Consider the following 15549-nt stretch of genomic DNA (forward strand, 5'->3'; position numbering starts at 1 on the left):
ATTACTTCAAGCCTGGGTATTATATAAATTCTTTTCTGGGGAGGCTATTTCTATTCACCCCAGATAGAGAGGGCAATGACAAAACAAAATAAAACAAAATATCAAAGATTTTTATCCGAGTCCTGTTTGGTGAACAAATGAATGAATGACTCTACTGGATTTCCTCACAAGGGCATTAAGTGTGTGGTTATTTATGGGAGCATGGCTGACTTTTCAGAAGCTGCATCTCTGAACAGCCTGACACAGCTACTTGAGTGAGAAATCAGGAAAGGGCTGTGGCTGAAATTCCTTACATAATTTGCAGGAAGCTACCCCAGTGAAGAGGTGTCCAGCCTGAGAGTTATTTACTGCTTATTTACTCCTCAGGAAGGAGCCTGCAGATCTTGCTTCTTGAGCCTCTGAGGGTCCTCTCCCTCCATGAGAAAATGCTTCAGTCTGGAGGAGCAGATACACAACACTCCCCCCTTTTCTTGGCTTCTTCTTCTACCACATTCCCTGAGCCTTGGAAGATACGATCCTCTTCTTGCATGTAGAGCTGAGCATTGGGCCAGTGTGTCGAGGCAGCAGTAGCCTATCTTTAGCCATTTGACTGGTGGTAAATCTGTGCCGGCATCACGATCTACTTCAAAAGGCCTTCTTGACCTAAACTACCAGCAACGGGAATCTAAGTGAATAGACACATATGTTCAGGAGGCAAACTGACAGACATGTCACATATGTTTAGCAAAGCAATGACATCAACCTTCTACTGGGTCCTCTGGCCTCCTGAGCCACAGGTTTCTGTTCAGGCATACAGTACTAAGTGAGGCACCCCTCCTGTGGAGCATATCTCCAAAACAGTCCAGGAACCACATAGTTCTGAGGAGGGACTGTGTCCCAGGGGTATCCTGAGGCATGAGAGCCCAGGAACCACCCAGGTCTGAGAGGTCTCAGCTATCAATGGAGGGTTGCCCCAGCCCCTGATGAGCCTAAGAGCCTGAGCTCACCTCCTTTTCCACAGATACAGCTGTCAGTGAAGGGAAGGAATAATCACTATGGACAGCTCCCACTGAGGTCTTGACAGGTGCAGCAATATTGTCTCCTGCCTCCACAGCCCCAGGGTAGGAAGCAGGGGCTGACTGCCCTGAGGCAGGAAGGGGAACTGTCAGGGAGCCACTTGGAATTTTAGTGGAATTTCATTGCTCTTGGTGTGTGAAAAAGTGGGAGTGGTGGGCCACTTGGATTTCTCACTGCTGCAGAGGATGCAAGGGGAAGGAGGGAAGGCAGCAGGTCACCACAGCTCAGGAAGGAGAGCATCAGGAAGGCTTGGGGTGGCTGAAGTGGCCCATCCAGAGCCTTGGGGTAGGTTAGGATGGCTACAGTTTAGGATTGCTGCAGCGTGGAACTTCCACATCAGTGGGCTATGAGGGCGGCGTGGGGTGGCAGGCCACCTCAGCTGGATGGGCACTCACCACTTTGATCCCTCTGCTGCTGCAGGCTGCTTTGACTGTGGAGAACAGTGGCAGCTGGCTTAATGGGGCGGAAGCCTCTTTGATCAGGGAGTGGAGCACCATGCCTCCGGTTATCTCCCAGAGCTGCCTCCATATCTGTGATGGCTCAACTGCCAAGGCCCAGTCCAAGGCTGAGGCGGTGGGTTGCTGAAGCTCCAGGCCTACATTCCCCTCTTTTTTGTTTAATAAAGAATCAGGAAGGTAGAAAGGATGTGGTTGGAAAGGGGGCATTGTTGTCATCAGACGGTTTCCTGATGATTTGGGGTGTTGATGTCTTTGGGAGAAGTCCGGTCAGGGTATAATTGGATGTTGCAGGGCCTGGCTCCATAGTTAGGGGTCAATAATCTTGTAATAGTAACCGATGAAAAGTCTGATTAGAGATCCTTTGAATTTGCTGTTGCAAAACTTTAGATGGAAGAAGTTTATGAGCGGGCACACTTACTAAAATAAAGAAAATGAGGAGAAGCAGGTTTAAAAGAGGAGTATACAATTCCATAGGGGACTGTCAGTGAACCACTGGCCAGAGGCATTGATCTGTTTGTTATGCTTTTGGAGATCTGTCTGAAGTTGTCGAATATCATCTGTTACTATGCTGGCTGATTAACATAAAAGCAACATTTGACCCCAAGGAAGAGACAAAAACCACCTCTCTCTGCCATTAGTAAATTACAAAATTGGCAATTTTGTAATACTACTTTGGCCAGTGAGTTTACCTGGCCTTGGAGGGTAAGGATGGTTTGAGCCACCCATTGGAGACCCTGGATAAACTGGGAGGAAAGCTTATGGTAAATAGCTAGAGAAGTCGTCAGTCCTGCTGTTGTGTTGGTGACACCAGCAGTTATGCCCAGGTCTGCTAGAAATGGTATGACTTAACTTGCCCATTTATTGTGTCATGCTGCCATAAACCCGGTAACGGTAATTGGCAAGGGTTCTTCACCAGGTACCACCAGTTTTGGAAAAAGGAAGACCAGGGTACAAGTTCCAACCATCCAGTAGGTAGGCAATGATATGTGTGAGAACCACAGATATTTGAGGCACTGTAAGTATGTGGACATAGGGGCTGAGTGGTAGTATCAGTGGGTAGGGTATTATTACAATCTGTGGACTCTAGGGTGCCCACAAAGTGTGTCCCTGAAGAATTAAAGCAATTTGTGACACCAAAGAGGGAGATGTGGGAGAGGTAAGGGGTGGTAGAGATGGCTGGCCTTGTGCACTTAACGAGTGGCAAAGTGAAAGAATCTAGTAAGGCAATGTGTGAGGCCACAAAGGGTGGTTGTGACTTTGACCCAGGAGAGACACACACCAGCATGCCCCAAAGACGTTAGGCAGAGCATTCTTTAAGAGTTGATATGCAGAGATGAAGGTCTGAAACAAGAGACCATATGATAGGGGAATTGGCATCAATATTATGAGAAACAGACGTGGGGGCCTTTGAGGAGCTTTGGACCACTTCTTCTACTGTGTCTATACCTGAGGCTTGGGAAAGTGGATTTGCACTCTTTGTGTTGTTATTGTGCCTGATGGGCAACTGTGGTGAATGCTATAGTAAAGCTTACTACCACCGTCTGCCACGCGGTGTGCCATGGGTCATTAATTAGAATGTAAAAGATTTTCAATTCTGCATAAAAGTTAGAACTCCCTTTTGAGTAGGTGCTATGTCTCTTACAGGAGCAACAAGGGCAGCCTTCATAAGTCTCTGGCCAATGTCAGCAGTAATTTTTAGTTTGATCGTAGAGAATGAAAGCACAGGAAACAGATGTTCTAGAAGTGGATTTTGGGGGGGTTATAGGGATAATTATCTCCTTTTTGCAATCTGCTCGCGTGCAGGCTCCAGACCCCTCTAAATGAGTAGTCTGGTTAAACTGCTGAGTATAGTTTTCCTGAAGCTCAAATCTCAACACATAGAATTCACTACCGATGGGTGTGAGCAGGAGGAAGTACAAGAAGAGCAATGGCATGACCCAATAGGGTCAGGCTTGAGCTTCAGCAGAAGTATGAGGCCTCATTCTTCTGAGACTGGAGACAGGTTGGTTAACCTTGGTGTCTTCCAAAACTTAAGAGAGCAAGGTCCGGTTGGGCTAGAGATGTAAAAAAGGAGGATTACCTTGGGGGAATGGTATAAAGGGCTGGATGAGAAAAGTGGACCTACTGAGGAAAGCCATCAAGCTTAGCTGCAGTTCGGGGTAGTAAGGATGATTGTGAGGGCCTGTCCATTTAGGAGAAAGAAGAGAGGGGTTTGACCAGGAGAAGAGAGGAAAGCCAAGCCCCGATATTAAGAAGGAAAGGGGGTTAGGATGAGGCTGAAACAAATGGTGGTGGGTAGCATAACCAGGGGTTGAGAAGGTGATCAGGGAAAGGTGATGGTTGAGATGTGAAGCCAGGAGGCAGGACCAGCTCTTCATACATGAGCACAAGAGGAGAGATAGAAAGAAGTATATAATCGACATGAAGTTCTTGGGAGAGTCGCTGGGTGTGTGCCTCCAGCCAGCTAATCATCTTTGCTTTCATCACTTCCCCCAAAATGGCATCATAAGAATCCATCGACAAATTAGGCCATAGAGAAAGTCAACTGCCCCGTGATCTAATCAGCACTAGAAAATACTCAGAGACAGACCAAGAGCTAGGTGTCATTATATCCCAAGGCCTTTTATAGTCCAATTAATCTGGTCATTAAAATCAACCAACAGGTCACACGCCCCAGCAATGTCACTTCTCCTTTATTGCAAAAGAAATGAAAGGACCTTGACAGACGTTGTCAAGAGACCTTGACAACAGACCTTGTCCTGTTTTCAGGACAGCATGATATCCACAAGTTATAATATGCCCGTAAGCCACATGCCTATCTTGGAATGGATGGACAAGCAAAAGAATATGGTCAGAGTACTTTCCATTCCTTTAAAAAGGCAGAGAACCTGTATCTTTGCTCGGCGTACCAGATGAAACTTCAAGACCCTTGTAGGCCTGCCAGCGGCAGGTTGTTGAGGGTTAGAGAGACAGGAAGTGCAGCTCCCAATGCTTACATCTGGGGTTGAGGCTGTTGCATGGGTACATGGAGTGGGTGCACACATGAGGATGAAGGAATTTTATTCTCCATGTCCTCAAGGCAGAGTTCCTCCTCCCTGGAGTGGACACCATTAATTCCCTCTCAGCTACATCAAAAATGTCTTCCAAGGCACTGGGCTATATCCCTGCTCTGTCCAAGACAACTGGGTTTGAATGCAAGACAGCACAGATTCTAGTAACCAAGTGAGTCTTCCCAGACAAAGAAGGGAAACACACTCACTAACTTCAGGCAGATGATGATTGTTAAAGACACTGAGGCCAGGCATGAATGCAGACCCATGGCCTCCTCTCAGCAAATTTCTGAACTAGGTTGCTATGGCCACAGGACTCCCTCTGTCTTCCTCCTAGAAGGGTAGCACTGGCCAGCTACACTTCACTAAGTCAGTTCAAGGAAAGACAGCCAGGCCCTTAGGCAACAGCAGCACCTGGCACATCGTCTTCTAGTCTGGATTACAAGTTGGCCCAGGCTCTCTCAAGCATGAGATGTCATAGGGACTGAAGTGTCTCCCACACTCTGCTGTGCCTATAACTCCCTATGGTGAGAGCTGAAGGGAACGTCTGTGCTGTACATCCAGCCCACGAGCTTCCCATTGTCTTAGCCAACTCTACTCAGTAAGTCCTGAACCCATGGGGTGGGCACTGCCAACCTTACGACTTGTCTCCATACCCCCTCCACAGAGAGGAAGGTGAGACACAAATGCAAGTCCTGAGAGCAGATCCAGAGGAGAAAACAGACCTTGTTCTTCATTCTCAGCACACAGAATACCCACTGGTGAACACTGGGGAGCCTACCCCTCCCTGAGGAAGCCCTCTAGGCCTGGGCTGGTTTTGGATCTCTTACTTTTCTCTAATCTCCACCTTGGGCATAGAGGGCTGAGACACCTCGGGCAGTCTTATCCACCACCACCCCTATTCCCACACCCAATATGTTCATCTTGGGCCACAACCAGATCCAGACCCTCTACCCAAAGCCGCGAACCTTGACCTCTGCTTGTGGATTCTAGGACTCACACAAGACTCTCTTAGAGGAGAAAATGGTTCTTTTAAAACTGCTACCCTTAAAAGTGTGTTTCTAAAGGCTCCCTAAGACAGCCCAGGGGCCTGGGCCTCTTCTCTCTGCAAAGGGGCCGTCTGCCCTTGACCACCTGGGAAGAACTCCTTATCCACAGGGAAAGATATTCTCATTAACTCCCCAGCTGTGGTGCCGCCCTTCCAACCCCTCTTCTCTCTTTTTTATTTGAGTTCACACTCCTCATTCACCCCACAGCTCTCAGGGTGGTTCTGAAGCACAGAGTTTGCCAAACCTACAAACTGCTCTCTACATCATATCCAGGCATAAGTACCCATGTCTGTATTTATGTTACAAATACCTTCTGTTTTTAAAATGAGGCTCAGAAATTGATCTTTATTACAAGCTCCTATGGATTCTAGGGGCACAGATCTTGGTCAAACAGAGAAGTTTCTCTTGCATTAGATTATTGCAGATGGGAGTGGAGTAGGATCCAGACAGCCTTATGTAGGACAGGGTCCTGCCATAGTCCCTGCTCATGGACTCTGAATAGATTCTTTCACCACTCTGGGCTATTATATCCTCACCAAGGAGTGGAAGACTGTGTAGTTCCTCTATGGGACTGAGACAGGAAAGCAAAGTACTCTTACATATCAGAGAAGTGTAGACCAGGTAGACACGACCTGCCCTGAGAGCTATCACTGACTCTTTCTATTTAAGGCTGTAGGAAGTGTCTGGTCCAGGCTGAGCACAAAGCTCAGGTGTAGGAAACTGTGGTTGCTTTTACATGTGTCAATCATTGGTTAGTGAAAGTTGCCTTGGCTCTGACTAGGGGATGTGTCCCTTTCTCTGTCTTGCAGGATAATGAAATCCTTTTTCTCCCATGGACTCCTCTTGCTAGCTGTCCTGTGCTGTCTCCTTCCCAGAAACAAGACTGACTATCAGGAAGGACTTGACAATAATCCAGGCATTGATCCCTTCCAGTGCAGGAAGGTAGCTTTGACCATCTGCAATATCTCCATTTCTTTGTTCAAAGAGATGGCCCAACAGTCAAAAGATGGAAATATTTTATTCTCCCCAACTAGAGTTGTTGCTGCTATTTCAATGTTTGCCCTGGGAGCCAAAGGTAACAATAGCCAACATATCCTGGAATGCCTAAGGTTCAACAAAACAGGCTTGACTGAGGATGAGATCCACAAGTGTTTCTGGTATCTGCTCCATTCAGTCGAGCTGCGTACAGCACAAGCCCAACTAAAAGGTGGTAGCAGCATGTTCATCAACAAGGGCCTGAACAAGGTAGACAAATTTGTGAAAGGAGCCAAGGACCTATACCACTCTGAAGTCATCCCCATCGACCTCACAGACAGCAGGGCGGCTGAGACACAAATTAACAATTATATGATGAAGGAAACTAACAAGGAGATTGTAGATGCAGTCAAGAGTCTGGAGAATGACACATTCCTTGCCCTGGTGAACTACATTGACCTTAATGGTAAGGGTGAAATCACTTGGCTCAGCTGGCTCCAGGGGAATTTATCCAAACAGATATTCACATTCCAATGTTCTGTCTCCTTGGCACCCCAAAATGGAGGAGGGCAGGATGTCTGTGTCGTTTTTAGTCTTCCACCAACAAGCAGTGTAACATTTTCCAACAGTCCATGTGACTGGAGGATGATGGATTAAATAAGCTCATAGCTGGGCTTGACAGACCATCCTTTATACAGATGCTCTTCTGAAATCTTTCTGAGTAAAACAGGAGAATATGCGTGATTTCCAAAACAAATTATAGCATGAGGACATAAGAAAGGCAGTTTTCATGGATTGTAATTGGACACAGTAAGTGCTGTAGAGGGAGATAACTTTGGAGCCTGAAAACATTGACATCAAATGTGGCCTCTGTCATTCCTTACCTGTCTACACAGGGCAAGCCACTTTTTCTGTTTGTGAATAACCATTTTACAACAAAGCTAGCCCAGTGCTGCGAGGCAATGGAAGAAGTGAGGTTACAGAGTGCATGGAACTTTGTGGAGCACAGGCACTTCATCAAATAACTCTGACCCCAAGCATGACCTCCTGCTTGGAACTGGTTAGGTCAGGACCCTGAGAGGAGCAGCTGTTCCCCCAGGGAATAGACAGCCTGCTCCCCTTCACTTGAGCTCCCTCTCCCCAGGGCAAAATCTTACAGAGCACAGCCTCCACACCACAGCTTCATTGCCTTTCCATCCCCATCACCCCCTCTTTTCTAATGAGAACACGGGTCTGCATGATATCTGTCCAGGTCCTTCTGGATTTCACAGTCTCTGTTGAGAGAAGTCAGGTGTGATTCTGATGGGTTTGCCATTATATGTTACTTGGCCTTTTTCCCTTGCAGCTTTTAATGTTTTTTCTTTGTTCTGTATACTTACTGTCTTGATTATTACGTAGTGGGAGGATTTTCTTTTCTGGCCTAATTTATTAGGTGCTCTGTAGACCTCTTGTATGCTTATAAGCCTCTCCTTTAAATTGGGGAAGTTTTCTTCTATGATTTTTGTTGAAAATATTTTCTGGGCCTTGGAGATGGAAAACTTTTTTTTCCTCTACTCCTATTATTCTTAGGTTTTGCCTTTTTGTGTTATATTAGAATTCTTGGACAGTTTGTGTTAGAGATTTTTTATATTTAACATTTTTTGATGGATACATAGATTTCTTCCATTGTATCTTCCACACCTGAGATTCCTTCTTCCATATCTTGTAGTCTATTGGTTATGCTTACCTCTGTACTTCCTATTTTCTTCCCTAAGTTCTTCCTCTCCATGATTTCCTCCATTTGTGTCTTCTTCAATTTTCTAATTCTATCTTCAGATCTTGAACCATTTTGTTGATTTTCTTCACCTGTCTGACTGTATTTTTATGATTTCCTTCAATTCCTTCACCTGTTTGAACATTCCTCTGTTTCTTTTATTTCTTTCACTGACTTAATTATTTCCTCTCTGAAGGCCACAAACTGTTTGGCTGCATCTTCCTGTATGCACGTGGCCGTAATCTGTTTGACTTTATCTTCCTCTAATTCTTTATGCATTTTATTAATTTTCTCCATTATCCTCTTCATAAGCATAGGTGTAAGGTCATCTTCCTGAATTTCACTTATGATAGGGTGTCCAGGGCTGCTTTCCCCTGGATAACTGGGCTCTGGAGATACCATATTTCTTTGGCTTTTGTTGTTTGTGCTTTTATGCTGGCCTCTACATTTCTGGTTGTCTTAGGTGTTGGCTGTTAGTTTCTGGTACCTCCTGGAATCCTGGGGTGGGGAGAATCCCCTTGGCAGGAAGATAGTTGTTCCCAAAGGAAGCCTCCTCAGCTTTTTGGGTATGGTCACCAAATAGCCAGTGCTTCTCAGGAATTACCACAGCTCACCTCAGGCTTATGGGCGTGTGGTAACTGTGGTCATTGGTAGTCACTGGGGCTCTCCTCTCACCAGGAGAAGTCCTGGAGACGGCTACCCTGCCGCTGTGTTACTTGCTTTGAATTTGGTGGGCTGCTGCTGCTGTTCCTACACTGTGTTTGCTGGGTACAGCCCTCTTGAAGTGGCAGGGAGCCCTGTGGTTTGGTCAGTTTAGCTAGGGAGATAGGTTGAACCTTGGTGCAGTGTCTGGGGCTGAACCAGTGGATCCCAGGCTTCTGAAGGACTGGGATTGGAGCTCTGTGCCCCAGTACCCAAGCGGCAACATGGGGTCAGGAGCTCTGAGGGTTGTACTTATTCTGATGACCTTGAGGATATGTCCCTAAGGCCCCTACCTACTCAAATGGCCATGATGGTCATGTTCTTGTACATTATTAGGAAGGCTACTTCCTATCTGCCTCCAAGCATCTGCACTGTATCTCAGGCTCAGGAAAGGGCTCAAGGTACCATAAAAGTTTGCTTGAATATTGACTAAACCATTGTCTACCAAAAACAAGGAGCCTCTAGAAGAAAAGTGTGCAGCTGTGACTTAGGGACCGGGGATTACTTGCATTTGTTACCATTTAGCATCCCCGGGGAACCATCAAACAAACTTAATAGTGAACATTTTTCCTAAGGCGCTTTACTTTTGGAATCTGCCAAAACATACCCAAAGTTGGCACACACACCCCACGTTAAAGTGACACTAAAGAAGCCCTTGTACCATATTATGTCAATTCTTATTCTGTTTTTATCTCATGAAACTGGGGTCCCAAGAGGAGTCTCCTGGCTCCTTTCTTCTGTTACTCTCCCACAGACCTAGACCTACCCCTGTCTGACATCCCTCTTCATCCTCTCCAGCCAAAATTTTCAGCAACGTTAAGTGTCGGATTGTCAAAATGGAGTACTTCCAGCCAGGAAATAAGAGGCCCAGCAAGGTACCGACCATAGTGTGGATGTGTATGATCTATTCCAAGTCAAGGATCGGTTTAGCATGGCGTTTATATATGGACACTCCTTAATCGAAGCCACAATCTATTTCATCTTACCTGAGAAAGGGAAGATGCACGTGGCAGAAGAGAGACTGACCTATCCACACTTCCGCCGGATGACACAACAATTCAGCCTAAGATAATCCTCAGTGCCAGGAACTACCCAGAGCCACCCAAGCTCTGATCAGTAAATGACAAAGACCCTAGAAGACTGGCCAGAAGTTGAGGCCACAGCAACTTTGAGCTCTCAGGCAGACTTGGTGCTCATTTCCACAACATAGGCCAGGCTCATTGATAGAAACAGCACTCAAAATAAAGAGGTAAACCCATTGACCTTGGGGGAAATCTCACCCCAGTATGGACACACTCCCTCCTCAATATGCAGAGCTTAGGGCAGGGTCGACAGTTGTCACATAAATTATGGCTGAGCCAAGCAGATAGAGATGGCTCTCAGGACCTGGCCACATTCAGGGGTAGAGGTCAAGGTGGACATTCCTTGGGAGTGTTTGGAGGACAGGGGAGGAATCTGTATAGAAAACCTCAGACAAGAAAAGAGAGGCCAGGGCATGACTGCAAGGCAATCTCTTCTTCTGTCACTCTTGCCTGGGGTTTACTGGGTGCCCAGAGACATGTTGCACAAATCTGTGAGCCCGTGCTCTCCAAGCAAACCCAGGCTCAGGCAGGCCTGAGGTAAACTGCAGGCAAAGATGCCACTCTGCTGCCTGGCCTCACCAGTGAGCAGTTGTCCTCAGCTACACTGACTTCCACTCTCTTTAGAGTCATGTCTTGGGGGTCTCCCTGGCTGAGTAAGAGGGGTGACCAAATACTGTAGGGCATAGTGAAACATGGTTCCATGCGGACACCCTGAGTATGCCTGAAGGGCTTCTCAGAGTAGGTGCCATCCCAGGGGCCCCCGGGACAAAGGCATTGTTTCTTCCACACTAACGAAAACCTGCTTTTCTTGCACACCAGGATGGTCAGTGCGCACATCCCAGAACTGTCAGTGTCTGAGACCCATAACCTGGAGTCAGTGTTGAACCTACTAGGAATCACCTATGTTTTCAGCAATGAAGCCAACAGTTCAGTGGTCACAGATGACACACCTCGTAAGTCCTTCAAGGTGAAGTCACCTCACAGTGCCTTTCCAGTGTCTTTTTGAGTCAAATAGGTAGAGGTGCACCTCAGATACAAGGCTAAGGGGAGGGTAAAGGGTGTATATCAAGGCAAAGTTGGTCCTCTCGGGGGGACCTTTGGGATTTAACTGGAGGGTGGGTCAGAGGTCAAAGCTGCTGATAATGTAAGCAGCTCCCCTGGATGGCTTTCCTGAACATCAGCTTCACTGTTGCTCAGGACCATTGAGTTGCTGGGGCTCAGTTTACCCATATTCATATAGAGAGGCTTGGGCTCAGTGACCTGAGACTTTAGCTTAGAATTTTCCATCTGTGACACTTAGAGCAACTGGTCAACTACAAAGTCAGAAGTTCTAAAGAGTTCTCCAAAGATGCCAATGATTAAGGGAAATTGAAGGCAGTTCAGATCAGGCTGCTTACCCTGGAAGTCTGGACACTCAAGATCATCTTCAGAAACCCTGTCCCCAGAGAGCTCACAGCTACACATTGGAACAGGGACCCTTGTGCAAAGGACATGAAATCCAAATGGTCTTCCCACTGTGAAGGTGTGAGTTGTATCCAAGGCCATGAGAGGTGGAGTCAGGAAGGGAGCATGGTAGGGAATGGGCCAAAGCAGGCAAAGGCTGGAGAGAAAGGGAGAGGGGCTTTGGGTCACTACCATGGACCACCGAGGGCAGAACAATAGTACCACAAAGGGTGGACACAAACCATCTGCAGTTCTTCTTTCCTGAGTTCCAAATGAGATTTTACCCTAGTACGCAGTAGGTGTTTTCCCCTTTTGACAGGCCTCTGATTGTCTTTCTACAGGTGATAAGTAAGGCCATGCTGACCCTTAATGACAAGGGGATAAAACCTGTTCTGAATTGTTGCAATCAAGAAGAGTGGGCTAGTATTCCTGTTCTCCGGTTAAAGAGACCCTTCTTAATCTTCATTGAGAATAGGACAAACAGCCTCCCCCTCTTTCTTGGCAGGGTGGTAAATCACAGAAACTAACTGCCCTTGGGAGTCAGCCCCTCTCCTGAGAGCCATGTCCCTTCCCTGTTGACACTAAACATGGGCTAGCTTCACCCATGCCTGGGTGAAACCAGCAAAGCCCTCTCCTTGTGGTGTCTGTGTCTTCCTCTACTCCCTGAGGTGTGTGGGGACTCCAGGTCAAAGGGCATCTCAGGGTCTCCTGCATCTGTGTTTAGGAGACCCCCATGATGTCACATATCCAGCACTGTCCCCTTCTGGGTGTATTATTTCATCTCACCAGAGTTTGCTGAGAATGGCTGGAGGAGATGGTAGATAGAGCTCTTCTTCCTTGGGCTGGAGCAGGGCCCCAGCCTCTGTCCCTGTCATCCCTTCCCTGCCAATGAACAGGAAGGTCTCTGGTAATGTCCTCTGTCTCCATAAGCCAGTCAAGCCACTGGATCAAGGCCACATACCTTGTTCTCCTCGTCCTTGCTGACCATGAAGCCATGGATGGCTCTAAAAGGTCATGACAAGGATATGTCACTACAGGAGAACACCTGTGCTTTCCCATGGTCCTCCTGAGATCTGCCTGAAGTCCTATGTCTGTCAGTGCCCCGTCTCAAGGCTCTCAACATACCATTCCAAGGAAAAGCATAAGTCTAGTGACTCATAGTAGCTCACAGGATTCACCCTTGTCATCAGGGCCAGGACTAAATGTGGACAGAAAGCATTGGCTTGAATCATAAGATTGTAATATTTTAGATCAAGGCTGTGTGATTTCATGGGACTCGGTAACTAACACACACCAAACATCTCTCTACAAGAGACACTTCTTCTTATGGCCCTCTGCCAAAGATAAGTCACTCCATCCTCCTGACTCTACTGACACTGGACTGAAGAGTGCCAGGACCTGGGTTCTAGTAGAGACTGACACACACCAGCTGTCTGGCCTTTGTTACTTCACCATAACTATGGGCCTCAGTATTTCTCTTGGGGATGATAAAGCCTACTTTGTTTACGTATGTTTTTTTTTTTTCCATCTCAGTTGCCCGTGTGCCGTTTTGAGAGATGGTGTCCTTCTGTTGAGGGTATTCTCTGGGAACCAACCTTGCTGCCTTCCCCCCCCCCCTGGAAAGTGCTGGGAAACACTCTTTCCCTTAGTACCCATAGGCTTCACAGATCTGGTGAGAAATGAGGCATCACTTTGAAGCCAAGAAAGCACAGTGGAGCTGCCACTGGCCAGTGGTGATGGGGTGGCTCACCTGGACACAAGGAGAAGCTGATTGGTAGGGTTTTGTGGTGGGCTAAAGTTTGGCACTTGTCCACTCATACTAAGCCTTGTTTCAGAACGTCTCCTGCTGGAGCACTCTAGCCTTAAGCTTGGAACATGCAGTGCTGTCAGGAGCCTCACAGCTGTCACTGGTAGCCGGAACAAATCACTGTCCTGGACATGAGTCCAGAGTATGGCCACTGGGGGACAGACTGCATTATTTGAACAGCTTTCCTTTCCATGCCAGAACTAGGGCTCTGAAGAGATAGCTAAGTTTATGTCCTGTTCTGTTTGTGTGACCTCCAATGTGAGAGGGCTCCAAGACAGAGTGTGCATGAATAAGAGTGTGTGTTTGTGTGTGTAGTGTGGTGTGTCCCTGTCATTGTCAGTCTTTGTGCATAACTATGTCTGGTCAGAGTGCATACATCTGTCTGAGAAGAGTATGGCATGGAACAGATGTACATGAGAGAATGAAGGGACTTTATTCTCCCCATCCTCAAGGCAAAGCTCCCATTCTCTGGAATGGACACCATCAGTTTCTTCTTAGCCAAACCAAGGAACCCTTCTGGGGCATTAGGTACTTGATCTGTCTGTCTCTCCTCTGCTCCTAAGCAAACTGACTAGCACAGCACAGATTCTAGGTCCACACGTGAAACTTCACAGGGCAGTGGAAGCACACACTGACTGAAGATACCATGGCTCAGGCACAGCCATAGGCCCCTGATGGCCAGGAACCTATTACCCTTCTCTCAGCTGCTGCTTGAGGTGGGCTAACGTAACCACAGAACTCTCTCCCTTCCTTGATTCCAGAAAAGTGATACAAGGCACTCTTACTGGACAAAACCTAGAGAAGAGCAGGCAGGCCTCCGGTCACAGCAGCACATGGCCAAGCTCATAAGCTGCCCTGGGCGTTCCTCCACCAACAGTCCCCTGTACACAGAGGGACTGAATATCCCCTTTTATACTCAACCCACGAGTCCCCAGAGCAACAGCATGAGAGAGAGTTGGTGCTGTGCATACAGCGCACATGTCTCCTGCTGGCCTTGTGAGTCCCGGTCAGTGAGTCTTTCACCAGCCCCCTCCTGAGCCCACAGGGTGGGAGGTGCCAGCCTCCTGCCTAGCTTAGCACAGCACTTTGTACATGAGGGACTCCAAAGCATCTAGCTGCCGTCCTGACAGAGCCAGAGAAGGAAAGTAGCCTTCCTCTGAGCTCTAGGCACACAATGGGCCTACAGGAGTGCTGGGCATGTTGACCCAGTGGTCTGAGGCCACAGAGACCACCTGCTCCTCTTGTGTTTGCCTCACCTATTTCTTAAGCAATGCCTCTGGAATCTAAGCCCAGCCATATACCCACACCTTGACTGGGATTGAATGATCACTAACCCAACCATTAGTTCTGGCTGATCAACACATAGTTCCCAGAGTTCCTTGCAACAACCCAAAATCCTCACTCCTTTGCTTTCTGGGGTCATCATCCTGCCCCAGAGACCCTTTGACCTCCTGCTGCAAATGCCAGAAAACAGGGGCAGGTGTGTTCATTAACTCCTCCGATAACCTGGCTGCCCCCTGCCCGCCCCCTTCCTCTTCCTTATCTGGGTCCATGACCCCATCTTTCACCTTTGGTGCCTCCCTAGTTCCCTGGTGTGTGTCCACTGCCATGTAGCTCACATCAGAGCAGATGTTTCCAGTGCAACAGACAGGAAGGCAACCATGGCGCAAGGGCCCCGCTAGAGGCGAGATGCGCCATGTAATGGAGTCTTTAGAGACAGGGTGGAGGATTAAAGCAGTCAAAGAAGGCACTGGCTAGGCCAGGATAAGAGCATAGAAGCAAACAAGAAGGTACTGCACCTCAAGAGGAGCTACCGTCAGTTCAGATAATAAGGAATAGCCTTCAAGGCAGACACTGAAACACAGAAAATATAAACGTGGAGAGGAAACAAGTAGGCCTAGCCTTTCTTAATGAGACCATCCCCAGGAATCACCAAAAGAATTGCTGTGTTTGGCTTTACAAAATGTAAACAGAATATGGGAGTTCATGCCACTCAACTCACTATGAAAGAATAGCCATCGTTCATCTATGTATGCCAAACATCACAGCTCCTGACACAGGCTGAACAGAGGACACAGGCCGACAGCAAGTCCATCTGTCCTCATAGTAGGACAATAATCAATAATCAACCAACAGTCAGACAGATGAGCACTAAGGGAGCTGAGACCCGAAAG

The 15549-nt window shown here is 47.5% G+C and overlaps 1 protein-coding gene across 1 annotated transcript; it reads left to right on the plus strand.

The window, feature by feature from the left end:
• The first annotated feature begins 201 nt into the window (after positions 1 to 201).
• Positions 202 to 12095, plus strand: LOC129666068 (alpha-1-antitrypsin 1-6-like). The gene is given in 6 exon segments (XM_055593096.1): positions 202 to 254; positions 6423 to 7054; positions 9842 to 9922; positions 9925 to 10100; positions 10934 to 11092; positions 11910 to 12095. Coding segments are annotated over 6 exon segments (1287 nt in total).
• The last annotated feature ends 3454 nt before the right edge of the window (positions 12096 to 15549 follow it).

Source organism: Psammomys obesus, unplaced genomic scaffold, assembly GCF_907164565.1.
Source record: "Psammomys obesus unplaced genomic scaffold, mPsaObe1.curated_primary_1811, whole genome shotgun sequence".
Taxonomy (NCBI): Eukaryota; Metazoa; Chordata; class Mammalia; order Rodentia; family Muridae; genus Psammomys; species Psammomys obesus.